The sequence below is a fragment of the Pseudopipra pipra genome, unplaced genomic scaffold (genome assembly GCF_036250125.1).
Source record: "Pseudopipra pipra isolate bDixPip1 unplaced genomic scaffold, bDixPip1.hap1 HAP1_SCAFFOLD_344, whole genome shotgun sequence".
NCBI classification, from domain to species: domain Eukaryota; kingdom Metazoa; phylum Chordata; class Aves; order Passeriformes; family Pipridae; genus Pseudopipra; species Pseudopipra pipra.
In genome coordinates, this window is record NW_026990823.1 from 438 (window position 1) to 25,832 (window position 25,395).

General features: G+C 40.0%; 2 protein-coding genes across 3 annotated transcripts in view; one reads left to right on the top strand and one right to left on the bottom strand.

The window, feature by feature from the left end:
- Positions 1–351: 351 nt before the first annotated feature.
- Positions 352–1,794, top strand: LOC135408348 (vacuolar protein sorting-associated protein 29-like; the record flags this gene model as incomplete). Its single annotated transcript, XM_064643544.1, has 3 exons — positions 352–710; positions 917–1,152; positions 1,445–1,794. Coding segments are annotated over 3 exons (713 nt in total), but the record flags the coding sequence as incomplete, so codon positions are not given.
- Positions 1,795–2,685: 891 nt separating this feature from the next.
- Positions 2,686–25,395, bottom strand: part of LOC135408346 (kinetochore-associated protein 1-like) — a 34,337-nt gene continuing 11,627 nt past the window's right edge. The window contains exons 25-63 of one of the 2 annotated variants that reach the window (XM_064643543.1): positions 24,915–25,058; positions 24,546–24,644; positions 24,006–24,109; positions 23,789–23,894; positions 23,283–23,417; positions 22,734–22,853; positions 21,872–21,941; positions 21,734–21,801; positions 20,902–21,194; positions 20,115–20,287; positions 19,833–19,927; positions 18,882–19,023; positions 18,222–18,278; positions 17,523–17,686; positions 16,941–17,045; positions 16,162–16,290; positions 15,369–15,485; positions 14,876–14,985; positions 14,451–14,661; positions 13,705–13,794; positions 13,256–13,427; positions 12,792–12,850; positions 12,425–12,641; positions 11,802–11,875; positions 10,817–11,027; positions 10,604–10,713; positions 10,190–10,230; positions 9,767–9,845; positions 9,182–9,300; positions 8,704–8,839; positions 8,259–8,354; positions 7,522–7,578; positions 7,143–7,197; positions 7,000–7,063; positions 5,880–6,009; positions 4,921–5,010; positions 4,282–4,427; positions 3,390–3,480; positions 2,686–3,137 (exon numbers count right to left, since the gene is read on the bottom strand). In XM_064643543.1, coding sequence (XP_064499613.1) covers positions 3,096–3,137; positions 3,390–3,480; positions 4,282–4,427; positions 4,921–5,010; positions 5,880–6,009; positions 7,000–7,063; positions 7,143–7,197; positions 7,522–7,578; positions 8,259–8,354; positions 8,704–8,839; positions 9,182–9,300; positions 9,767–9,845; positions 10,190–10,230; positions 10,604–10,713; positions 10,817–11,027; positions 11,802–11,875; positions 12,425–12,641; positions 12,792–12,850; positions 13,256–13,427; positions 13,705–13,794; positions 14,451–14,661; positions 14,876–14,985; positions 15,369–15,485; positions 16,162–16,290; positions 16,941–17,045; positions 17,523–17,686; positions 18,222–18,278; positions 18,882–19,023; positions 19,833–19,927; positions 20,115–20,287; positions 20,902–21,194; positions 21,734–21,801; positions 21,872–21,941; positions 22,734–22,853; positions 23,283–23,417; positions 23,789–23,894; positions 24,006–24,109; positions 24,546–24,644; positions 24,915–25,058 — 4,521 coding nt within the window. In that variant the 3' untranslated portion in view covers positions 2,686–3,095. Of the gene's footprint in view, positions 3,138–3,293; positions 3,481–4,281; positions 4,428–4,920; positions 5,011–5,879; positions 6,010–6,999; positions 7,064–7,142; positions 7,198–7,521; positions 7,579–8,258; positions 8,355–8,703; positions 8,840–9,181; positions 9,301–9,766; positions 9,846–10,189; positions 10,231–10,603; positions 10,714–10,816; positions 11,028–11,801; positions 11,876–12,424; positions 12,642–12,791; positions 12,851–13,255; positions 13,428–13,704; positions 13,795–14,450; positions 14,662–14,875; positions 14,986–15,368; positions 15,486–16,161; positions 16,291–16,940; positions 17,046–17,522; positions 17,687–18,221; positions 18,279–18,881; positions 19,024–19,832; positions 19,928–20,114; positions 20,288–20,901; positions 21,195–21,733; positions 21,802–21,871; positions 21,942–22,733; positions 22,854–23,282; positions 23,418–23,788; positions 23,895–24,005; positions 24,110–24,545; positions 24,645–24,914; positions 25,059–25,395 lie in introns of those variants that run through there. The other variant, XM_064643542.1, reaches the window with a different exon arrangement.

The following is a 25,395-nucleotide window of genomic DNA, read 5'->3' on the forward strand; positions in this document are numbered from 1 at the left end:
TCAGCCTTATTCTGTTCAGTGGTTCCTAAAATATGGGCTCTGAACACTCTTTCTGTCACCTATTAACACATTGCAAATTTGCTGCTTTCTAATATTCTTTTAATACTTTTAATGTTTTTTTATAAGGAAGAAAACAGGAGTCTTTTAATGTAGAAAAAACTTGGATGAAGAGTTAAGGGAAGTGGCCTCGGTTTAGCCAGGTCTGTGCTAGAGAGAAAAAAAGGGAGAGAGTTTGTGGTAGTTGCCAATTTTGTGTGAAGTACCTGAAGTACTAACACATTCCTGTTACTGTGTCTTGCCCAAAATAAAGATGATTCTGTAGCCTTGTTTTTAAGGTAATGGTTTAGTGAGGGCCCTTGTTTTCCCTCAGAGCAATATTCCATCGCCATCTCATTCTTATTTTAGTAGCTTTTCCATCAAAATGCAAAGTTGGGAAACTGCAGGAGCCGCTGTTTGCTAATGACTGTTGCCTTAATGAGTGTGTTAATGATCTTTCTCCCCCTGATGATCCTGGGAAGTTGGTGCTGGTGTTGGGAGATCTCCACATTCCCCACAGATGCAACAGCCTCCCAGCCAAGTTCAAAAAGCTGCTGGTTCCTGGGAAGATCCAACACATCCTGTGCACGGGGAACCTCTGCACCAAGGACACCTATGACTACCTCAAAACCCTGGCTGGGGATGTCCACGTGGTCCGAGGGGACTTTGATGAGGTACTTTGACCTCCCTTGGGAATGACGGGGTTTGTGCGTCTTTTAAAGGCAACATGTGGGTTCATCCAACTAAAAGTGGTGATGAAATGAGGTCAGAAACTCTCCCCTTCTCTTCCTTGTTGTTGTTCTTAATGATAAATCTTTGAATATAGATATAAATTTTTAGATATGAGTGTGTCCATCTAATACTTGGTTTTTATTTTCAGAACCTGAATTACCCCGAGCAGAAGGTGGTGACTGTGGGACAGTTCAAGATCGGGCTGATCCACGGCCACCAGGTCATTCCCTGGGGTGACATGGCCAGCTTGGCCCTGCTCCAGAGGCAGTTTGATGTGGACATCCTCATTTCAGGGCACACACACAAATTCGAGGCATTTGAACATGAAAACAAATTCTATATCAACCCTGGATCAGCTACAGGAGCCTACCATGCCTTAGAGAAGTGAGTGTGGCAAAACTCTGGGAGGGTTTTTTGGGAACAAAACTGAGCTACAAACTCACAGTGAGGGTTAATGTTTGTGTTTTAAATGTCAGGGTGAAGAAGGGTTGATACTTGTACTTCCTAAATCTCCTTGACTGAACAGATGAGAGTAAAATACAGCCTCAGATCTGATGTTCTGTGCTTTCAGAATTAATACCCATTTTTCTTTAAGTGATTTCTGCTGAGTAGTGGTAAAAGCACTGCTGAAGAGATTATAGACACAATTAATATGAATTTTTCCCTCTCTTTCCAGCAACATCATTCCCTCATTTGTGCTGATGGATATCCAGGCTTCTACAGTAGTGACATATGTCTATCAACTAATTGGAGATGACGTGAAAGTAGAAAGAATTGAGTACAAAAAGTCTTAAAAAGGCTTTTGCTTGTCTGGTATTTTTACCATCTCATTCTGAACTGCAAGTTCCAATACTTGATTGCTAGTTTACAGCCCTGCACCTATTGCTAACAGCTCAACAATGTAATGAATTTAACCAACATTGTGTTTGCTTTTCTCTGTATGAATGGATTTGTAAAATATTCCATTAAAATAACTGTCCAAATACTGTTCCTTAATGTTGTAATAAACTCCACTTCATAGAAAAACTGAGCTCTATGCAGTGTTGTTGGGGGAAGTTGCAGCAGTTGTGGTTGGCTGGGAAATGCCTGGTGCTGTGGTCCAGCTTCCAAGGGATACTGGAGCAAAGGGATTGAGGGCTCTGGGGCCAGGCTGTGTTTGCTTCAGAATCCAGTTTACATTTCATTTTCTCAATTTAACATTCTCAGTTTAAGTTAAAGGAATAAAATGGCTTGATAGATTCTGAAAGTGTTACAATTGCCTCATAATTTCACTGTAGAAAGTTTGACTCTTAAATGAATAATCTCATTAAATCTAGAGCCAGTGAAGAGAGGCTTTCCTTTATTTGTGGCTCCCACCTGACACTACCTGTGTGTGCACTTTGCTCCATGTCCAGAGGCTTTCAATAATGTAATTCCATGGGACACAGGAGCTGCTGCTGCAGGGAAGTGTTGGTTGTTCAAGACAAGTGGAACTTTGGGCTCTTCTGTTGCAGTGACTGCAGGGAACTGAAGGTATTTAACAGCTCCCATTTCCCACAACTGCTGTAACTTCCCAACAAAACCAGTTTGATCTTTGTTTTCTACAGCAGAACATTTAGATGTTGGCCTTTGCTTTTCCAGCAGGTAGAATGGAAATTCTGCACAGAACCCTTATTTCTGTGTCATGAGCTAACTAAATAACTTCTTTCTATTCAAAATAAACCTGCTTTTCCCTGGACACAGACCAGGCATTTCAGGCTGGTGTCTCAGGAGCCTCTAACTGGCACTTCATGCAGTGAGGCTCATTCCTGTTGCTTTATCCTGCTGCAGACAGAGCAAACCTGGAAAGAAAACCTTGGCACACATTATTTAAGGGAGGTGAGTGACTGGAATTCAATTTACTGACAAACTCATCATTAAAAAAGGTTTACAGAATGCTGTAAGGCCAAAATTGATACAGAAGTTTATTTCTGCTCATTATAGTTAAACTTACAGTTTATCTACAAAGTATTTTACATGAACTACACCCCTGACAGTTTTATAAGAGAGTTTATCCCAATGTGCAAGGTTATGTTGTGGGGAATGAATTCAGAGTGATCCTGACAGCAGGAAAGTGGAGAAATACAGAAGTAAAGGAAATAAACTTTCATCCTTCCTAAAATTAAAGTGCTGAATATGACCAGGATGGAGGAGAAACAGCCTAGAACAGCTGAAAAAATGTGGAAAGGCCATGGAAGCTTTTGGTAAAAGCTTTGAGTTTTTAGTCTGATGTTCTTTTGAGTGCTGTGAGTGCACAGATCTCCTCTTGCCAGGAGAGGGAGGGAAGAAAAGGATAAATCAAGACCTTATCAAGGACTGTTCCAGGCCTCCTCTGATCCATTCAGGTACATCTGGAAGGGAAAAGAACAATATTAACAGGGCTTAGGAAGAGCTGTGGAAGTACGTGGAAGTGTGATGCTCAGCATGGCACAGACTTGGGTCAGGTAAAATGAATTATTTGAATTGATGGAGATTTTATTACATACAATATATTTTGCTAAAATCAGTCAGCTAAAAAGAATTTTTATGAAATGCTGAGTGAAATTCTTTAGGAAAAAAAAAGGAGAAAGTACTGCCTGAGGTACAGAAGTGGCTTCTTTTACCTTCAGAAGATCAGATGGTGGGGTGTCTGCCAGGGCAGGGTTTCCACATTTCTTTTGATACTCTTGAATCAGGGCTGTTGCTTCATCAAGGCTGTAAAGGGCAAAAGGTTCTCAACTTTGTCCAGTTAAGCTCTCTCAAAAGCTTAACTTAAATTTACATAATACACACTGGAGTAGAAAAATAAAGCATGGTTCCCTGGTTTGGAAGTCAGATGGCTCCTGTCCTCCCCCAGTAGAGGAAAACAAGCCCTGATGAGCCTGGCCTTTAATAAAACCAATATATATTAGAATTTCAGTGTTTATTGGTTCCTGTCCCAGTGTGACTGGGGGATAAGTGGGGACCAAGTGACTTGCAGTGCTGAGTATTTGGGCTCTGACATGAGTGTTCCCAGGTGAGCAGAGGAGCCCAGGTGCTGTGAGACCCATCCCAGGCCCTTTGTGTTATTTAACTGAGCACAAGAGGTACTTTAACTCTTGAAACCTGGTGGCAAAAGCACTAATTCCCAAGTCTTGAGTAGGGGCAGCTCATTTGTTTTTCCTGAGTGTTCCTGTTGCTGTGACTCTGATGCTGCTGAGCTGGGTTCACCTCAAGGTAAGGGCAGTGTTTGCTTTTTCACTTGGTTTTTTTACTTCTGTTTGAGCTGCATTTGATCTGCTGCCAGTCCAGGCTCAACAATCTGTTACTTGGTTTTGAATGACTGTAAAACTCTATCTTAAATCTGCAAAGTAGTGAGATGACATTTGTATTTATTTAAATTAGCAAGACTAGTCCTTAGATAGTAAGTACTAGAAAACCTCTGTGGCTTGAAATAGATGAAAATAAAATAAAGGAGAGATTCAGTTGCTGTAGTTACCAGTAATGCAGCACCTGTTCTACCTTTTATTAACTTACCTGTTCTTTTTGGCAAAATAATCCACCAGCTCCTTAATTCTGTGAGTGTTTGTCAGGTGTTGCTTCAACAGTGGATAATACTTGGTTTTCAAGAATTTTTCATAGAGCTTCTTATTTATGATGCTGTCCAAAACCAAAGACCTGATCTGTAGATTTAAGTTTTAGTAATGAAAAATATTAATATTTTAAATGTAAGAAATTGTATTTCTGAATGACAAGAGCTCAGAGTTTTCCTATTTGGCTCTATTACATGGTTTTGTGGTTTTTTACTTTTTTTTTAAGTGCTGTGAAATGGCAGGTTTTATAAGACTAATTTCAGATTCAGAGAGGGGATGAGTGCACTTTCATAAGCCCTTTGGCCTTTTAGCTTCAAATATTTATTTAGAAAAATAAGGTGGTGCTGCTGCAACCCCTTCTGCCCTACAAACAGGGGCAGCCTTGAAGTCAGCACTGGGCATGGACACAAGAAGTTTTTCAGTTGCACAGCAGAAACAAAAATGCATTTTACAAGTATTTCATATTTTTTGAGCATTATGTCAAGTAAGGCTGGACAAAGTCAGAGGAGGGAAAATGTTCTGTACACTTATCTGTCAGAAAAGCCTCCAAGTCAATGGCAAATAAATTTATTTATTTATTTACCTGAGAAGCAAATGCTACAACTTCTCCAGTGCCCATGTGTTCATCTATTTGCTGCAGCACAGCTTCTGTGTCACAAGTTGATAAGAAACCCTGGTGAAAATAAGTTACAAAGCATTAATATTCTGTGACTGATTAAAGTAGAAACTCTCTCTTCAGAGCAAGTATTTGATTCATTCAGGAACAAGGAATATGTTGATATTACAGGTGCAAAGGTGGAATTACCAAACCAGGAGCTGTGTGGTTGGACTGAAAGTATTGCTTTGAACTCTCAAAGGGTGTTTTGCTGTAGCTGTTACAGATTTTTTGGACTCATTGGCAGCAGAGTGAATGTCCTACACTAATGCTGTGATTTGGGAAAATCTTTCTGAATGTAACTTTAATGACTGGAAGTCTAAGGATTTAAGGTGCCTTTCCTGGTGCCAGTTTGCTCGTGGCAAATATGGTTCACCTGGAGAACAGTGTGGAGCATAAATTAATGGGAACAAATGAGAAGAGAAAGGGAACTGTCAAGATCCGTGGATGGTGAGGATGTGGCCTGAAGGCAAAGGTTTTACATCACAATTTGTGCAGATTTCTTAGAAGTCAGGAGCTTTCAGCTCAACACTCTTCCAAAGTAGGATTCAGCACTTCTCTTACAATTTGTTATGGCTTGGGTTTTGCTGGGTTTTTATCACGTGTTTTATGGGTGGGATCCCATAAAACACCCTCAACTTCTCAAAAGGCAAAGTCATATGACAAAGCTACTGAGGGTGACTTGAAGCTGGGTTTGCTTCAAGAAAAGAAAAAGAGAAGGAAGTATTCACATGATCCCTTTCAGAAGCCTTTGTGAGTGGGAAATGCTGAGCAGCTGCCAGCAGGGATGCATTTAAATAAACTGGAATGAAAAGTGGCTGTCTTTTACAGAGCATGCTGAAAGGCATTTCCCTGGCACAGACAGGACACTAAATTTATTTGTTTACCTGAATTTGCTGCTCTCGCTTCTCGGGCTGAGGGATCAGCAACAGGCAGCCCAAGGCTAAAGCTGGAAGGTCCAGCTGAGAGTATTGTTTGGCAATTCCAATGACATCCAGGTCAGCCAGGACAGGACACCTGCAGAGGGAGATCAGGAGGGAAGTTCTCAACTGGTATCTGTGGCTGGATGGGTTAGTGCTGTGGGAATTTTAAGCCAGGTAGAGCAATACATTTTTACCTCATCCTAACTTTGGAAATGGTCAAACAAGTTGAAGTTTCACTGAACACAAATCCATGAGGATTTTGTAGCTTGAAAAAAACCCCAACACCAGTTTCTCTTTCTAAGCACTTGAGGTCCTGTTTTGAGGGGAGTTGTTGGGCAACTGCCTAGAGCAGAGCTTTGGTTCAGATGTGTGTGCACAGGAGTGGAGGATCCCTTTCCAGATGATCTTTAAGGCCCCTTCCAACCCCAACCATTTCTAAATCCTAATTAACTCTTTGTTCAAGTCAGGCTCTCTGAGCTCTGGTTCTTCTTTTGAGCAAATCAGAGGACTGTGGTGAATAAGATAACGATTTCTTGTGCTTTTTTACATTGTAAAGGCAATGCAGGACTGGTTTATGCACAGAATGTTTAGGAACATTAATACCATAAGTTAACCACACTTGCAGATCTGCAGCTTATAGATCTTCGTTGTGTCAGGTTTATTCTTTAGAGGAAAATGAATTCTTTCTCTCTTATACTCTGTGTTTATGTTCTAGGAAATGTGCTGTATTTTGGGTAAGAGATATTAACTGGACTTTCAGGGTTGACCATGAGTCCTTTAAAAATATCAGGACAGGAACAGTCCTGGGGCAGCAACTGGGCAGATAAATTGGTTTATCTCAGTCCCAGTTCAGAGAGCAGTTCCCAGATGAGTTTCCACAGCCCAGCTACAGAGTTGCAGCACCTGCTGTCCATGGTCAGAATTTCTGGTTGTGTTTCTGTCCTGTCCTTCCTAAAAGAGGCAAAAGGTTCTTCCTTGTGCCTCAGGCTCCCCAGTTCCCAGAACTCCTTTGCATGTTCAGGGTGAGAAATCACAACTGGGCATTCCCACTAGAACTGAACTGTGGGAGGGACTGTCCACTTACTTGAGCAGCATCACAAAGCACTCACAGCACTCCTCCAGCTGGCTGGGACTGGGGGGACATGAAGCTGAGAAATAAAGAGAACATGATAAAGTAAATATAGAACCAAGTTACTGGAGGAGGAGGAGAGACAATCCCAGCCCTACCTGTGAGGAAGGGGGACAGGACCACACTGCGCCAGGCCCGGAGAAAGTTGGGAATCTGTTGGCAACAAAGTTGTAAAGTAACAACCAAATCCACTGAGTTACAAGTGTGTTGTAAACACCCCCTGCAGGGGAAGGAAGCCTCTCAATAGTCTTTCCTTTTTATCCTGGATGAATTATTCCCTAACATTGCTTTCATTATCTCAGAGTCTCAGATTTGGCCATATTTTGACTGCTGGCAAAATGTTTCTGTCCAGTGTTTACTGACATGCTGCACTGTACATAAAAATAGTAATTCAAAAAGGGGCTTTTCAAAGTTCACACACACACTAAATCCCTGGTAAGTAAGAAAAAGATGAGAAGTCAGAGGATATTTACTTACCTCCCATAATGAATGAATGCCAGTAATTGCTGTCAAAACTCTTCTTAGATACTGAGTCTGGAAAAGAAAATTGATTTTAAAATAGTTGGGTGTTTTTGAAGCTTTGGCAATAATCTACAGAGCTGCAGTATGCTTGTTTTGTCTGTAGGATGCAAACTTAGAGTTCCTCAAGGTACCTTTGATACATATGGAAATATGCTTTATAGTTAAGTAAATTAAATCATCAACCCCATTGCCAGGTACGTCTGTTACCTCCTTAGGCTGTAGCAACATCACATAAAGTTTGACAACCAGAGGTAATTAATATTCTGAATGACAACAATCAGGGTTGCTATAATTATAAATACATTTTAGGGGTCATGATTTTGTATATGTATATACAAACACATGTAAATACATATATGGACAGTTTTGTATGTATTTGCACACAAAAATAGGCATGTTATGTTATAAAATTGTAATAATGTGAAGGAAATTTTCAATTTATTACCATAGGATTTGTTCTTGCCATCTGAAAGGCTTTAAAAAAATGAAACTGGAACAATTTAAGAGCAAAAGTCAATGCTAAACCAGAAATTCCTCAAATCTTCACCAGCTCAGTATCTCAGAGCCCAAAGTAAGTGTGTAAATTATCAATAATTGGTCACTGGAAGTTTGCAGTTCATGTATTTGTCCCGTTCTTCTGAAGCCAGTGGATAACCCCAGCCTTTTTCTCACCTTGCTTAACAATTCCTTACCATGTTGAAGCCCAGGAGTTTCTGGAGGAGGCCATTCCACAGCTGGGGATCATAAACTTTGTAGTCCAAACTCAGTTCTGTCACCAGTCTCACGGCCTGAGGGAGAGCAAGGACAGGCTGCATTTTAACAAACATTCATGGCCTTCAAACCTTTCCTGCTTGCCAGTGGCATTTGAGATTTTTACAGCATTACCAGGACCTTTAACTCCTCAAAAGCCACGAACAAGCCACTTTCAAAATGAATTTACACATGTGAGCAAACCCAAAAAACCCACTTGTGTGTGATATCACTTTATTTTCTAATTGTAGGAAGGGTAAAGCTTTTCTCTGTCATTTCCAGGGTACATTGAAGCAACATCTGTTTAGCAAAGCTCTGCACAAAAGTGGAAATCCACACAGTGTGTAACAAACACTCAGTAATTCACAAAGGGTTTAAAAATCCTACCTTGGGTTCGTGGCTGTGATTCTTCCATAGCCCTTTAATCATTCCTTCCTTTGGACTCTTATGGAATGATTCATAAGTATATGGAATATTCAAGATTTCAAACTCTGCCAGATAAATGCAGCACCTTAGAAAATACCTGGAAAAAAGTAACCCCCAAACCAGGAGTTAATGGGATTTACAGTGAGTATTATATTTTAATTCATATGCTCGACCTTGGGATAGTACTGCCAAGTGTCCTTCTGTTGATTTAATAACAAATATGTAGCCTGTATTTATAATTATGATCTTAATGAAGTAAAAAACTGTCTGGTAATTGCTTAGGGAAAGCTCTTTCACCTGAATGATGGATGAGTTGGATCATGTCTAAAGATAAACCAGTTACTGTAACTCTTACAACTCAAAGTGCATTCCTGCACAGAGATTTTTTTTTCAACAAAATGTTATTATTAAGGGATGTTTTAAGGAAAATTCATCTTACTTTACTGTCTCAATGGGCTTCTTGAAGAGTGATTCCACAGTGTTGGTATCTGCCAAGTGGAGCAGACACTTCAGTGCTCTGCTCCTGTGAGCAAAGGTCAGCTGAGTGACACCAATGGGCTGAGAAGGGGAAAAAAACACAGTGAAAAGAGAATATTTGACTATTTGTGATATGCAGTATCACAAAAAAAATTGGTAAGAGTGAAAAACTGGAGCTTAAGGCTCTGCTAAAAGAATTTTACCACTCTGCTTTAATTGCCAAAGTGAGCCAATGTCTTACATCAGCACATTCCAGAATATGTTTAATGAAGCTGTTTTCAAATAATATCAGCAATAAATTTAGAAAACCCAGAGTTCAAGGGCTGCTCTTGACAGTCAATAGCAAAATTCCATGAAAATCACAGTTTTACCCCAAAGGTTGTTGGAGAGGGAGAAACACAGAGCTCATACAAATCTATAAACTATTGAAATTGCAGATACAAAGGCCTCAGGTCGAAGCCTGTGCAGTTAAGCAGACAGCACTTGATTTTAATAAGAGGTAAAAATTTCATGAGCATCAAGCTAAAATTAGAATTCAGCAACTTACAGATGTGGTAGAAGTTGTAATTGCAAAAAGCAATCTTGAACTGTAATCCATTGGGCAAGACTGAAGCAGGTAAATAACTCTGCAAAAACAGGTTTGCTTTTAGTACCAGCACAGCTACTGAAACACAACACACCAACAGTCATTGAAATGTAAATATTTCACTGTCACAAGGAGATCAAGGATATAGAAAAGGAGGGGAAAACCTCCAAATAGCTACTCTTAAGCACAGATGTAACTTATTGGGAATGGCATTCCATGACATAAATAAGTATTTGATGATTCAAAACTGATGTCACCAGAAAGCAAAAATAAGAACAGTGAGTTCTGAATCACACATAACCTCACAAGGTTTCTTGAAAAAGCTATTTTTAGCTTGCAAGTTAAAAATAATTCACCATGTTTTACGTGAGACAACACACTCACCTTCGGATTTCTTCATCTTCTCCAAAGAGTTCATGAGTTTTCTGTAAAAGGAAGTGAAAGTTGTGAGTTTTCTCCATTTGGATAAATAGCTTGGTCATATCCCTGCTTAAACCCCACGATCTCTTTAATGGGGCTGATGTATTTACAGCTGATTTACTCCTTTAGGCTGAACACACAACCTTTTTGTAGCACCAAAGTAAGATTTTAATCTCTGTAGAGAGAGAAAGAAAAGCATTTCAAGTCTGTCTCACCAGAGACATTACTGTGCAATGTTACAAAGGGATTGAAATCTTAAACAGCTTCATGGCTTCTAAAGGTGAATTCCACCAAATAACCTTAGTTTTCAGGTCAAGTGAAAAAAAAAAAAATCCATATTTTGTGTAAGTGGCCTGTAAATCTCCTGTGGTGACTTACTTCTGAGGGTGGTGTGCTTGGACACAGCCATTTTTCCAGCAGTTTGTCCCGAATTTTGTTCATATCCAGGTCATTAATCTCAGCTATCTCCTCAGCTGCCCTGTGGATATCTACAGGAAGAGGCAGAGACAATGGATTTCCAAACATGCATTTTTAAAGCCCTTTTTAAAGAGCTTCCCTTTGCTCCTTTGAAACTGGATTATGGATCCTCACCTGGGTAATCTCTGCCAGTGGGATTTTGGATTCTCTGGTCTATGCTGTGGTGTTCATAGAGGGAAATGATCAGAGAGGCTGGTTTCCCAACAGACTTGATCTGCTCCCCCGTGTTCAGGTTGTGTGTTATGAGAACATTTTCTGTTGCTGCTCGTCTGTACTGCATATGTAACTTCTTCTGCAGCACTTTTGCTTTTTCATGGGACTCATCCTTTAGCAAAACACCACAGTTTTACATAAAACAGCCTCTTTTACTCAAAAGCACAAGAAAAATCATCTGGGCTTTCTGCTCTGCTAGGAAAGGTATCTTGGAAGAAATGGCAAAGGTATGTTGTGAAAAAAACAACTAAATTAAGTGCCAGTGTGTAAAACTAGGATATTTTGAGGTAAAATGGAGAAGGAAAAAGATTAATATTGAAATCTTGGCCTCTGGAATTACAGTAGAATTTTGCCACAATTCTGTTTGAACATATGGCATAGTACAGAGAACTATTTAGCTTTCATTGTGTCTCAACAACTCCACAGAAATTTGGATATTTGTAATCAGGGCTGAGATTCTTCTTCACCTTTCCCTCCCAACCATGTGAAAATGAGCCAGAGAATCAAGTCAAAGCAGCCTTTCTTTATATATAACACCACAGAGAGCTAAAGAATCTTGGAACTCAAAGTAAAAGTTAATCATGTTATTGATCCAACAGCTGGAACAGATTCCAACTCATTCTCCTGCAGCAAGAAAATTGCACAGAAACAGGGGAAAGAACAACTTATTCTTCCTTAAGACTGTCTATTTTTTTGTCCAACCTCAAAGGTTGTAAAGAGGAGAATGTTCCAGAACAGAAAGGGTTCTCCTGGGGGGTCACTTCCCCTAAAGTACTTCCCATATCAGGGTTGGTTATGGTACAATTTACCCACCACTATCCCAAACACCAAAAATCAAAATACTACCATAACTGCTGAACTGTACAGCAGTCCTGTTTCCCATTACCTCAGCTGTGGTGTACTTCAGCCACTTGTCAGCCAAATAGAGACAGAATTTCAATGCCTGAATCTGGTCAGGACCTTTTTCAAAGAGAAAAAAAAGAAGTAAATAAATTAAGTTTTCATGAATCCTTCCTACAGTACACATTAGATCCATTTTATTTCAAAGAATTCAAATTAGAAGCTGTTTAAGATGTTGGGGAAGCTCTTGTGCCTGAAGAGCAAAAAGATATCATATCTGTTTGGATTCAGATAATAGAGAAGCCAGCTTAAATTGGGCTGAAATATTTGCTTTTGGGGGAAAACTTGTCTGGAGATGGTATGAACGTGCAGAAACTTTAAGCAGGACAACAAGGCCAGGTTGGACAGGGCTTGGAGCAACCTGGTCTAGTGGGAGGTGTCCCTGCCCATGGCAGGGGGGGGAATGAGGTGGTTTTTAAGGTCCCTTCCAACCCAAATAGGATTTAATAGTGATACTGTGATAGAAAACTGGATGTAGGAGACAAATTAATTTTTGATCTCAAAGTTTCCTGGGTTTCACTGGAGGATACTGGACACATGTTTAGTCACATGCTCTTGTCTCGAGCCTGTTCTTCTCCAGTTCCTCCCCCCACCCCGTTTGTGCCTCACCTGCTGGGAATTTCTGGACAATCTTGAGGGCGATGCCCACGGCCCACTCCGGGTTGACGATGGCCAGCAGGTAGGACTGGATGGTCTGCACAGTTTTGATTGTTTCCTTGGTCACCACTGAGGGACAGCCACTGCTTCTCATTTCAAGGATCTTTGGTTTCACTTTTTTGTCAAAGACATAGCGAGCTGCAGACATGTGAAAGGTGTCCAGGGAAACCTGGGCAAACATGGAAGGGGATTAAGAGTCGTCGGAACTTCTCTAGTGAGGCCAAAATCGTGCAAAAGAAAGATGAAAGCTCCTTTTTTTTTTTTTTTTTGGGTGTGGGGCAATAATTTTGAAATAAATTCTTTCCAGATGCTACTTTACCTTCATTAGTTTGGCAATCAGCAGGAGGGTTGGGAAGGATTCCTCACTGAGCTCTGGGGCTGAAAGGAGAAAGACAGTTGCTTGTGAAAGTGTCCCAGTCCACTTGCAGTTTTCTCTGTGAAATTAAGAACTTTTAGTTTATTGGTAGATGGGGACCTCCATTGGGAGAGAAGGAAAATGATCTTCATTATCCACACCAGGCTGGGAAGTGGGATATATGGATAACTTTGGTCTTTGGGAGGTCCCAAGAAAGAATTTGAGGATGAATTCTGCATTGTTTCTATCCCCTCAGCTCCTCTGGGTGGCGATTTGGGAGCACAAATGCTTTCAGAAGTACCCGAGATGAAAACTGCATTAACAATTACAGTTAATATTCAACATATACTGTAGAAATTTAAAGTAGTCAGATAGCAGAGAAAGGGAATTTTTTATATATATATAACCATAAAAACCACTGAACCTACATATGATGTTCCAGAAACAGTGTGCAGTTCTGAAGAATATCAGGTGGAAGGGCAGCCTGGTGTGAGCAGCTGGAGACAAGGGATTCACCTGCTCTAAAACATATTGGTGTTCCAGGTCTACAGGGGGAGAAATTCTTTGATAAGATCCCAGATGTTTGAGGAGGCTCAAAGCCTAGGAATAAAAAAGAAATAAGAAAATAAAAATAAACAAACTGCTAAGTCCCAGAGGCAATTTCCTGGGGCAGAGTGGGTAAACATGGGGGGATTTTTTTTATCCTTGCTATGAGCCACTGCTGAGATGACTTCCTTGAATTCTGTTTTCTGAGGGAGAGCTGTGTACAGAGGATAATTCACTGAATTTCAACAGTGGTGAATAAATAAATAGCTAATAAATAGACAAAGCAGAACAGAGATGCCCTGGCAGGGTGACAGGACACTCGTGGCCATACCTGGCTGAGCTGGATGCTGGTGTTCTTCTCATCAGCGTTTTGTATCACCCTCAGCACAATTTCAATGGTTTCATAGTCATAAGGATCCAGCTGTTCAAAATAATGGTCTGTTTGAAAAGGCCTGGCATGATTTGTCTTTATAAAAACACACAAGTGAGTAGATTTTCCCAGTTTAATATCAACTGTTGTAACATCAGTACTGTTTCTTCAGTGTTATGTCAATATAAGCATTTGAAATATAATTCTTTGAAACAAAGAGACTCCCACCTCATAGTCCTGAATCCTAAAAAAACTATCAGGATATTGCAGAAAGACCAAGCAAGAAGTGATGGGGAAAAAACTCCAAAAAAGCCACAAAAAAACCCCCCAAAATACAAAACCAAACCCCAACATATAATTTTTTTTTACTCCTCACCTATTTTTATTATGGAACTGTGATACTTAGATCTTACTTTTTTGTTTGATTGTTTTCTGGTAGTTTCTTTAAGGGAAGTGGGGGTGAAAGACTCTACCTGCCTTTAATGAAAATTAGATACGTTGCTGTAATTTTTTTATAGAGAAGCAGAAAACTGCAACTTAACCTTTACCTGCTTTAGGAAAATTTGGGGAAAAAGCATAACCTTTTCAAATTTCTGAGGAATTATTAATCTGTCATTCAGGTGACACAGGGCACTTGAAATGCAGATTCCAGGGACTCTTTTTGATTGTTTTGGTGTGGTTTTGGATTGTTTGTTTGTTTGTTTTACCTTGTACAATATTCCAGTGAGGTTTGTGACCAGGACTTTGGTGCTTTTGAGCAGAGGAGTTATTTCCAGGGCTCTGGCCAGCAGTGTGGAATGAGGTTGCTTCTCCCTGTGTTCTGCAGAGTCCCCTTCCTCCTGACTTGTGGTGGTGTTCTGGAGCAGGAGTGTTTCAATGCAAAGCTGCAGTGCAGCATCACTGTCCAGCAGGAAAGTACTAGAAAAATACCAGAATATTTTCTCTGTGAGCTTTGGTTTTTCCTCAGGAATACAGTAATGCAAGACAAGGATGTGTTCTGAATAATATTTTTTAAAAAAGAACAGTTTGCATATGGTATTAATTAGGGTTTATTTAAACTAAAATAGAAGTCAGTGGTCATGGTTGTTATTACAGCAATAATTGAGTACAGTTAATTTGAGAGAATCAGTACCTGCAGTAGTTTAGGATGAGACCTGTGTCTACTTCTGGGTTTTGGACCAGCATCCTTATGAGTTCTTTCTTCCTCAGTGGTGGTTGTCTAAATACAGTCTCAAAAGAAATCTGTAGGTAAAGAAACAATTTCTCTTCTTCTCAAAAAATCTTTTAGACAATATTGGGACTAATTCCTTATATAGTGGATCTTTTCTGTTTTCTTTAGTTTCAATCCAGACACTTTTAGAGCAGGAAAAAGCAGTGCATTTGCTGACTATCCCCTGGGCCAAATAACACTTAAAATCTCCAGAGCTCTTTTATAGCCCCCTCAATTATTGCATTTCAGTTTCTGAGGTTTATTTCAGCAGACTGAAAAATTAAAATCAATCCCAACTGTGCCTACATTTGAATGTGAAATCTGTGTAAAACCAACCATAAATCTCAGACTATACTGACATTATTAACTGATTAGTTAATAAGCCCCTAAAATAAATAAATAAAATCAATCTTACACCAAATTTGCCAAGCTGGAGACCCCATTCTGCATCAATAGCCAATTCTTGGAATTTTTTCTTTTCTTCTGCCTCACCATACTGGTCAGCAAGTTGTGCTCCAACCAGAGCTACTGCCTGAAAGGAGTGAGAAGGGAAGTGAATACAAGTCCAATAAATAATCTGAAAATTGGGAACCCTAAGGTCTGAATCCTTAGAGGAATTTAAAACAATTCATAGATGATCACACATCTGTGTAAAATGAAAACAAATCTCACAGGAGGTGACAGGACTATTCCACCTCCTGAGCTGGAAGTTCAAAGCTACTTTAAAATTAACTTTCTCCAGAATATTTTCTGAGTGGTGTAGAAGCTAATACAAGAGGCACTTTTTAGATATATTTTCTCAAAATTAACATCACTCTCCCTCCCCATTTCTTTATGCTTTACTTCCCATCTTCCTTTACATTTTAATATATTTATTTATTAATTCCATTCTTGACAACTGCTGTCAGAGAACAACTTATCCCAAATAGGATGTAGATATAACATATGATGGGACCTGAAATAAATGCTTCCAAGCTTTGGAATGAGTCATGATGAGCTAAAACCCAATGAATGGGCTTAAAAATCATGTTGAGTGTTGACAGCAACTGCCTGTGCACAACTTGTGATGCAGAGGAACTTGTTCCAACAGCTCTGCCTTTAGTCATGGCAAACTCCTGCCCCACCACATGAGAGTGTTGGTGTCTTTTTAAAAGAAACTCCTCAACATTCTCTGTTTGCTGAAGGAATACAGGGATTTGGGAATTTACCAGAACTTTTCTGTAATTTTGCCAGGTATTGTTTATGACATCCCACAGCTTCTTGAACATCTCCTCCTTGGGCAGGATTGTGCAATAGCCCAGTGCCAGGGTCTGGTCTATGACACGGCAGTTGAACACCTGTGGTTTGGCAAAAAAAACTTATAAACTTTAGGAATTTATTTAAATAGGTCTCTTTCGTTAAAGTGTAACACAGAGTGTACTCTGTAATTCAGAGGTGTGTTGGGACTATAAGTTAGAAGGGAAAAAAAAGAATAAAAATGTATTTCAGGTTTTAGAACTTAGAATCTAAATGTCCTGGAGCCAGTCTAAAAGTAAGTTCCCTCAGCCTAAACTGCCTTAGAACAGGGTGGATTGCAGAATTTGCAGATAGTTTTTTTAAAAACTGACCCCAGCTAGAAAAAGTCTACAAATTAACCCAGGATTTAAAATGAGATGGAGTGTACCTACAGATCAAAAAGGCCATTATTATAATTTAGGACTCTACAGGATCCCCCAAAGTTGAGGCTCTCACTGTACATAACCTTTGAAGCAGAGCAACTGGTGCAGGGTCAAAGAGCCCCAGTCCACAAGAGGCTCAAATCCACCCAAGCAGGGAGTGGAGTCACCATCTCTGGAGGTGTTTAGAGGACCTGGTGCTCAGGGTTTAGTGTGGACTGGGCAGTTTTAGGTGAATGGCTGGACTCGATCTTAAGGGTCTTTTCCAACCAAAATGATTCCAGACAGAGCAGAGAAAGGGCTCCCTCTTACCCCTTCCAGAGCACTCTTACCTTGTGTAGTAAGGTCAGGGCAGTGCTCCTGATGACTGAAGAACATTTCTCTTTCATAGCAAGGAGGAAGGTCTTGGTTTCAGCAAGTGTGCTGACACTGTATAGCTATCAGGAAAACACCCCACAATTAAAAATAAATTCTAAGTCTTCAACCTCTCTTGTCATTTACAGCATAACAGGTAAATCTTGCAAAGATTTCTTCTAGACAGAAGAAGGATTTCTGTTTCCAAGTGCTTTTGAATTGAGGAATGTTTCTTGAATATTCTACTCACAACTTTTCCCTTGCTAACCGATGCTAAAGCAACATCATAAACCATTACTCATCTGTTCATTCTAGATCAGGAATGAAAGTTTAGGTCTGAACATACTTTGCAAAGAGAAAGAGGACCATGAAAAATAGGGGAGAAACCACCAGCTCCTTTCACAAACTGGCTCAACATCTGATTGAGTGGTGGTAACACAGGGGTTGTGGTGAGGGCCTCTCCCACACCTCCCAAATCCTTACAGAACTGCTCTAACCTTGTTAATAGTTGGGATACTTCTAAGACTGACTCTCAGAATTCAGCATTGTCCTTGCCCTACCTTTTCACTCAGGGCCAGGTCCATGGTGTTGGAAATCCCATGCTGGAGGCAGGACCCCAAGGCACAGACCATGAGCCTCAGGGCCAGCTCACACTGGCTGCACTCCAGCAGGGTCTGCACTGCTGCACTCAGGGGAGCTCCAACTGCCAGCAGAAGGTTCTGGCCTGTCAAAAACAACCCCAGAAAATAATTAGTATATTTATATTAACCACATTGTTCTTGAAATTCCTATCAGAGCAGTTTTTCTTTTTCCTTGTTTAATTTAGGACATAGGATCAGCCTTAGTTTCCTTTGAAACTTTCAGGGCTTTTGATTTAATACAGACTCTTATTTTAGTTCAAAACCCAGAAGTTTTTGACCAGAAGTCATCTTCTTGGGCAGGCTTTGATGATCCCAGCTCACAGTACTTCTGGACTGAAGTACAGCCTTTGACACACTCAAAATCCCATGGTGGAATGGTAGGAATTACCACCCAAACTGGTGTTTCCTGTGCTGAACCAAAATATGGCTTTAAATGAACATTTAGGCACCTATTAAAAAAAACCCTAAGAGCTAATCATGCTTGTGGAGGTTGAGTTTAAACCTCACGTTTTCCAGTGTCTGGTTTACACTGTCAGTGCCCTCATGTCCCTGCCCATGGCAGGGGTTGGAATGAAGGGATCTGTGAGGTCCCTTCCAACCCAAAGCATTCTGTGATACCTTCAACAAAGGCACGGTTTGCCAGGCTGGTGGACTCCAAGGGATGCACCTTGTCCTCTGAAAGACAGACAAATAACATCAGCACTTTGCCAGGATCTCAGCAACACTGGGAAGTCTGGCAGGACTTAAAAAAATCCTACAGGGACAGTGCAGAAAATAAAGACACGTGAACTCTCAGAGCCATTTGCTGCTATTTTTGGCTGTGCCTGGTCAGAAGTGATTTTCTAGGGGGAATATCTCTCAGCACCTACAGGGTTGTGGATTTTGATTTATAATACTTGAAAGTTTTAAGAGTTATTGTACCTACAGTGGTGTAAAATACAATTTTAGAATGAGCTGAAACTCCTCTTGATAAAATCCTGTTGCCATTAGTGGCTGCCAGAATATCTAGAGAAGATCATGGGAACAGTACAAGTTTATAGTGACACTTCCCAGAACATTCTCCAAGACTTCAGGCATTTGTCACCCAGATTTTTCCTGAGCCAGAATAAAACCCAAAGTCACCTTTCAATTCTACACCCCCCAGTGGATATTTCTTCTGGGAGTTTGTCCAATTGAGATTTCTGAGGTGATAATTTCCACAGACCCCCTGAATTAGTTACATTTCTAGATAAAAATCAGTAAGAAACGCAGACTCAATGTTCAGGAAAGCAAGTTTACCACAGAGGGGCAGAACAGAAGAAATAAATTCATATGTAACTGGCATCGTTGTCTGTGCATCAAGGACTATCCCATCTTCATTAAAGAAGTCACCATAGGTCCACTCTTCATAAGGATCTTTATCTCCTTCAAAGGATGTTGTCTAAATAAGAACATTGTCAAAAGTACACTCAACAAAAAGAAGAGTTAGTAAGTCTATTAACAAACTCAGTGTTACAAGAGATTCCAGTGTTGGAATCCAGGAATAGAACACAACCTTCTATTTGAAAATGGATTTTACTCTCCTACTTTTGTTGAAAGGCCAGTAGCAATAAACACATTTCCTCCCTTGAGTGGCCCCATTTCTCTTTCATGTTGCAGTTATTTAGCTGTACAGCCCAAATGCTTTCTTAATTAATTTAATGGAGGCTTTCATAAACATTCTTGGCCAAATATTACAAGCAAACATTTTTCAAATGGATCATTTTTTAGAAAAGCAACATTCTGTGCACAAACATTGCCCAGCTCTGCTCCACTCCAGCTGTAAGAGCCCATTCATTTCAAGTAGCCTAAAGCACTGCTTGACCTAAACAAAAAACAAAGATGCTGTTCAAGGACTTGATCATCTCAAGTTTTACAAAACTCTTGGCAATGCCTTCACATAATGCATGTATTTAAAAATCAAGCCCTCCCTGCCACACTTTCAAGTCAGCTCTCTTGCAGCAGTTCTTCAATAAAATCACTAATATTTTCAGCAGGATTTATGAAGTGGAGAATGCTACTTGTGCTTGTCCCACAGCTGCACTGCTTTTAGGATTCAAATCATTCTTTAAGGTGAATACACTCATGTTTGAGGAAATTTTTCTTTGTAGAGCTCTGTGTGGATTTGTTGTTGTTGTTTGCTTTCTGATTGAATATTGCTGGAGAAATGAGAGGGAAAGTAACACCTAGAGTGGACAGTACAGAAGATACCTTTGCTGTAAATCCCTCATCTATTTGGCACTGTCTGTAGGTGTCCTTGGCAATCAAAGTGTATTGACAGAGTTCCAGACAATCCAGCAGCAAATCTGTAAAAACATGAAGTTCATCAGCATGAACAGAAGGTTCATATGTCCTATTAGGAGGAAACAATTTTGCAGCACTTCTTTTTAGAGGTGCATATACAGAAAGTCACTCTGGTTTCAGGTTTATTGGTTGCTGTTTGGGAAGCTGGGACTCCCAGCATGAACACAATTAACAGATCACAGTAATTACCTGCACTACACACTGTGGCTGCCTGGCAGGCCAGCTCATGGATCACTGCTGGGAGATTCATGTCAGTGGGAAGGATCATTGGAACATCAGCTCCCAACATATGGCAAAGCCTTTGACCCACTGAAAACAGGAGCTTCCCTGTTTCTTCATTGCAGTGATTTTCATAGGACTCCCTATTAAAAAAGAAAAGGATGTTAAAAAACCCCAGTAGTTCTTAGGGCTTTTACTTAAGGCCACATTCTGTTCTAATTCTTGAACTCCCTTTTAGCTCACTCACTGCTGTGACTGAAGTGAAAAGCACACTGGAGTTACCTTTGAGATACTGAAATACCTAAAACACATTAATAATAAAAATATATTTCACACTTTCATCTGATCTCTTTTGGGGGGAGGAGGTAGTAAGTTTAAATTATGTGACAACCTAAGCATGAGGCAGAGACCAGCTAAAAACCAGTCAGTGTGCAATAGTTTCCTTCTGTTAAGCCAACAATTCTCATAACAGTTATTTAATATTTGGCCTTACTCTATAAAAGGAGAGGGAATCTTTTTACTGAGTAATCATGTTATGGCAAAAACCAGTGGCAATTTTCAGAGACAGTGGCTTAATTCCACACTCAGTATTGCATACAAACAATAAGCATGTTGCTTAAACACTCATTTTTAGAAAAAAGAACTAAAACAGAAAACCCTTTCCTTTGCTCTACACATACTTAATTCTGCAAAGTATCAGAAATAGTTCAGAAAAGCCCATTGAAAGTGAGGATCTTGAAAAGCTCTGCAGTTTTACCTGCATATTTTTACAGCAACTTCAACTTTTCCAGCATCCAGAGCTCTCAAGGCCAGTTTTTCTCCCAGTTGGTGCTCTGGCACCTGCAGGAGCAAAGCCAGTCTGTACAGCCTGGATTCACTGAGAGGGTTCTGGGCTTTGCCAGCTCCTGAGTTACAGGTCATTGGCTGCACTTTTCTAGTCTTTGCTGCAGATCTGGCACTTTCATAAGCATTTATGTGGTGCTCAAGAAGCTCAGACATCAGGGAAGGGTTGCTGAATTCTTCAGCTGAGAGAAAGATATCAAAATATTCCTGCAACGACAACAACAATTATACATTTGTATTCAAATCACTTCCTTTAAAAATGTTGAGGTCTTTTTTTATTAAAATGTTTTTATTCCCTGTTTCATTAGAGGAATATTTCAGTACAAAGTTGACTTTAGTGGTTTCTATCAACTACTGATTTATGTAATAAATTAGAGGATTTTACCAGGCAGTAGAGAAGCAAAATAAAAAAACCTGAAGGAAACCCCATGCTCACAAGCTGTATGAACTAATATAAGTGTACCTCCCATACTAAGATCTTCACAGTACTCTATCATGAAGTCTTTGCAGTGTTACCAATAAAGACTTTGGGAAAGTGTCTAAATTTTTGGTTTAAATAGACAACTGAGTTCTAATTGGGAACTTTCCCAGTGGAGCAGCCTTGGAATCTCTTTGAAGTCAATACTAAAACCAACCTTTGCATGTATGTTGTAAATACAGTTAATTTTGAATATAACCCATGTGGTAAGAACGATCTGGAATAACCACAGTAAATCAGAAGTGGTTTGAAGCTATCAGTTACCTACCTGCAGGGTGGCAAGTGTTTCAAACATCTTTAGGTTTGCTTCATGTTCATGTTTCTTCACGGGATTGTCTGTTGGAGGAGAAAACCAATTACTCTCTGATTCCATTTCCAAACAACATGTGAGGTGTTAAAGTTGTACCTTTTTGAGTGTTGAGCAGGAATTTTAGGACTTCCACGAGTGTCTTGGTCATAAACATTTGTGCTTTTTGCTGCAGGAAAGGAAGAGGTTAATGGGTTTGGGGTGGTTTTTTTGGTCAAAATGTTGCTGGTAGCAGAGTAACCCTCAGGCTTCAACTCTGTTAAAACACTTTGTAATGCTCTCCAAACATCCTCAGCAACAATTATCAAGTCTAAGATACAACCAGTTGAAAAGCAAGGGAACAAAAAGTTATTGTAAATATGAATCCTTTAGAGAAACAGTAAATACTTTCTAGGTGTAATTATGTATTTGCTCCACACAGTCTGTTAGCTCTCACAGGGGTTTGGAAATATCCACCCTTCTCCCTTTCTTTTTCCTTCCCTTGCCCAGAATAACTCCCCCAAGCAACTGTTCACAAAAATTCCCTTCTGTGGTTGTGAGACAACGTGTAATGTCAGCTGGGGAGCTGCAGCACACTTTGGTGCCTGGCAGAGCCACACCTACAGTCTTTAAACAGGTGTTCTCCAAGGACTAAAGAAAGCACTGGAAAATACATAGGATTAGAGGTATAATAATAATAATAATGAGGCAGGATTTATAAACTATTGATTGAATTCAGATGGCCATGCTAGTCCATAGAGATGCCTTTAAAAATAACAAAAAATTATATATAGTGCAAAAGATCAAGTTAGAAGAGGCTTCAAGAGGTGCCCCAGTCCCACCTCTTGCTCAAAGCAGCACCAGTTCATCCCTTTTTTGCTGGAGGACACAGTTTTTCCATTTGCATCCCCTACCTCTTTTTAAGCATCTGAGTAAGAACAGCACTTGGAATAACTTCTCTGCTACATAAAAGACTCGGTACCTCTTCAGAATCATCTGGTTTGTTCTTTAACACCAGTTTTCCCCATATAGTCAATCTCTCTGCAACTTCCTCAGCTTCAGCAGGAGTCAGAGACTTTAACAAAGTCAGAGATTCTTCTCCCTGAAGGGAGAAAAACAAACAAACAAACAAAATTAAACCAGAAATAATGCAAAGAGATGGGCATTTGCTTTTGGAAAAGCTCAGTTATGTGGGTGTCCTTGCTCTGATACCTAACTGGCCATTGTGCAACCCTTGTAAGCAAAACCAGTATGTGAAAATATGTAGAGACTTCAAATCCAAACTTGTCTTGTGTATTCTAAGTCATAACTTTCATCCTTTTCTGCCACAAATGAAGGATAAAACTCTGACAAAGGACTCCTTTTCAATGTTGAGTATAGGCAGTTAGGTGTAGAATAACTAGAATTTTAATTAAAAATATATAAGTAAAGTGCTTTTAGGATCTGAGGAAGCAATACAACTCGCCCCTGTCTTGTAAATAGGTGTCACTGTCTAAATTCCAGAATCACCTGACATGAAGTATTTCCATACCCTCTCTTTGTCAATCAGGTCTATCATCCTCAGAAAGTAGACTTCCCCAGTGGGCAATGCATATGCTTCTACAATTTTCAAGGCATCCTCCAAAGAAGTAGTGGTATCTTGTTTAAGAATGTATCTCACAAGCATCTGTCAGAAGGAAACAGATCTGGACTTTAGTTTCTTGATGTATAGAATAACAGAGGAATTAGTTTATCCACACTGCTTCACCACTGGAACTGCACAGCTCGTACCAAGCAAGTTACTTGGAAGCTTCAAACTTTCATCTGGAGAAAACCTGACTCAAGTGTAACTGGGACAAACCTGGGCTTGGGGAGAGAATTAACCTGGGAACTCTGAATATTCATCTGGCTCCTCAGGATGCCAAGGAACTTTTCCAGAAATACTCACATTTTCTCCTAATGAAGGGGAGATGTTAAGAAAATAACAAAGTAAAAAAACACCAGGTCATGTTCCCTGTGACCCTGGGAGAAATCAGGCCTGAAGTCTCAATTACTCACCATGATCATCTCGTTGTCCCTTAAAAGATTTGTATCCCTTATCCCATAGGCTCTCAACAGCTTCTTCATCTCCATTAGTCTGTAACTGTCCTGCAGTAACTTCACCCTGTGGACAAATTAGACTCTTATTACTGTCTTTGCTCTGTGATTTAACCATCATACTACATCAGAGACACATTATTTCCCCCCCCAAGTGTAGCCTGTGGATGTTTCTTACTTGCCATGATCCATTTCCAGGTGCTGTTTCACCAGCTGCTCCACTGCTGCACTCCATGGCACTGTAGCACTGCCCATGAGCTGCAGAACTGCATCAAATTTCAGCTGGAAAAGGAACAGAAACAGCTTCCTTTTCAAATCAAAGCAGTTCCAAATCTCCTGAAGGATTGTCCACGTGTGGCTGATTCCTTTAGGCAAGGGGTTTATTCCCTTGCCCCATCTCCACTCACATAAAGGACACTCAATATCATAATATGAGGTGTCAACCCAGGTTACAAAATGCTCAGTCATTTCCAACACTGTGGAGCTGGAGTTTCATATTAAACTCAGTGAGTTTTCCATGTGCTGACATCAAAACTACAATTTAATTCTCAAAGAACATCACAAGGGAGATGACTAAAATAGAATAAAAAGACAGCACACTAGTTTCCCCTCGTAGCACTCATGTAAAAATGTACCCAGATGCTCATGTAAAATTGATGTTTCAGTCTGAACTGATGTTTTGGAGTCACTTGATGCCTCTTTCATAGAATATACTTACATCTGTGTCAGAGATGCAGCCAATGACAGCAATGGCCTTTGCCTCCCATGCAGTTTCAAACACTGAGATGGACCGTGTCCGACAAGGTTCCAGCAAATCCTGGATACACAGATAAAGATTATCAGGATTATCTTATAAACAAAAATGTAAAGTTTCCTGGACATTGAGGGATAGATTTGGCTAACTCCCCTTGTATCTTTTATTGCCTCATACTGAAATAGGTACTATCATTAAGGTCATTGACAGGAATAAGCTGATCTGAAAGCTTGTCCTTCAGAAATTCAAGTGTAAACAGAAATGGTCATGGGATTTGTTTTCTGCTTACTCATGCTGAAACAACTTCCTTCAAAAGGAAGAAAATCTGGATACCTTTATGTACTGTAGAAGAAGTTCATCTTTCTGGAGATTATGTTCACACAGGTAGGGTTTGATGAACTTCTCCAAAATTGATGGGACAAGCTCTGGTGCCAAAATTTTATCAAACATGCGGAACACAATTGTAGTTGCATTTTCCTGAGCAGCAAACAGAAAAACACCATGTTAGAACATCACACACAGAACATCTCTTCTAAATAATTCCACATCCAGAGGCCACTGGAATCCATTGAATGATATCAAGAGCAAACAACCCTCTTTAGCTCCAAGAAAACCTTTCTTTTACTAAGCCCCTGCTTGTTGGCTTGTATCTCTAATTTCTCTGTTGCTGTTTGCTCCACAATGTAATGAACTGCACATCATGGAGTTTGAGCCACACCTTCTCAGAGTATCTTGTCACATTATATTTATGCCCAGAGCTGAAAGAAAATTTGTAACAAACATATCAAGTCTTAGCAGGTGATGGACACCAGTT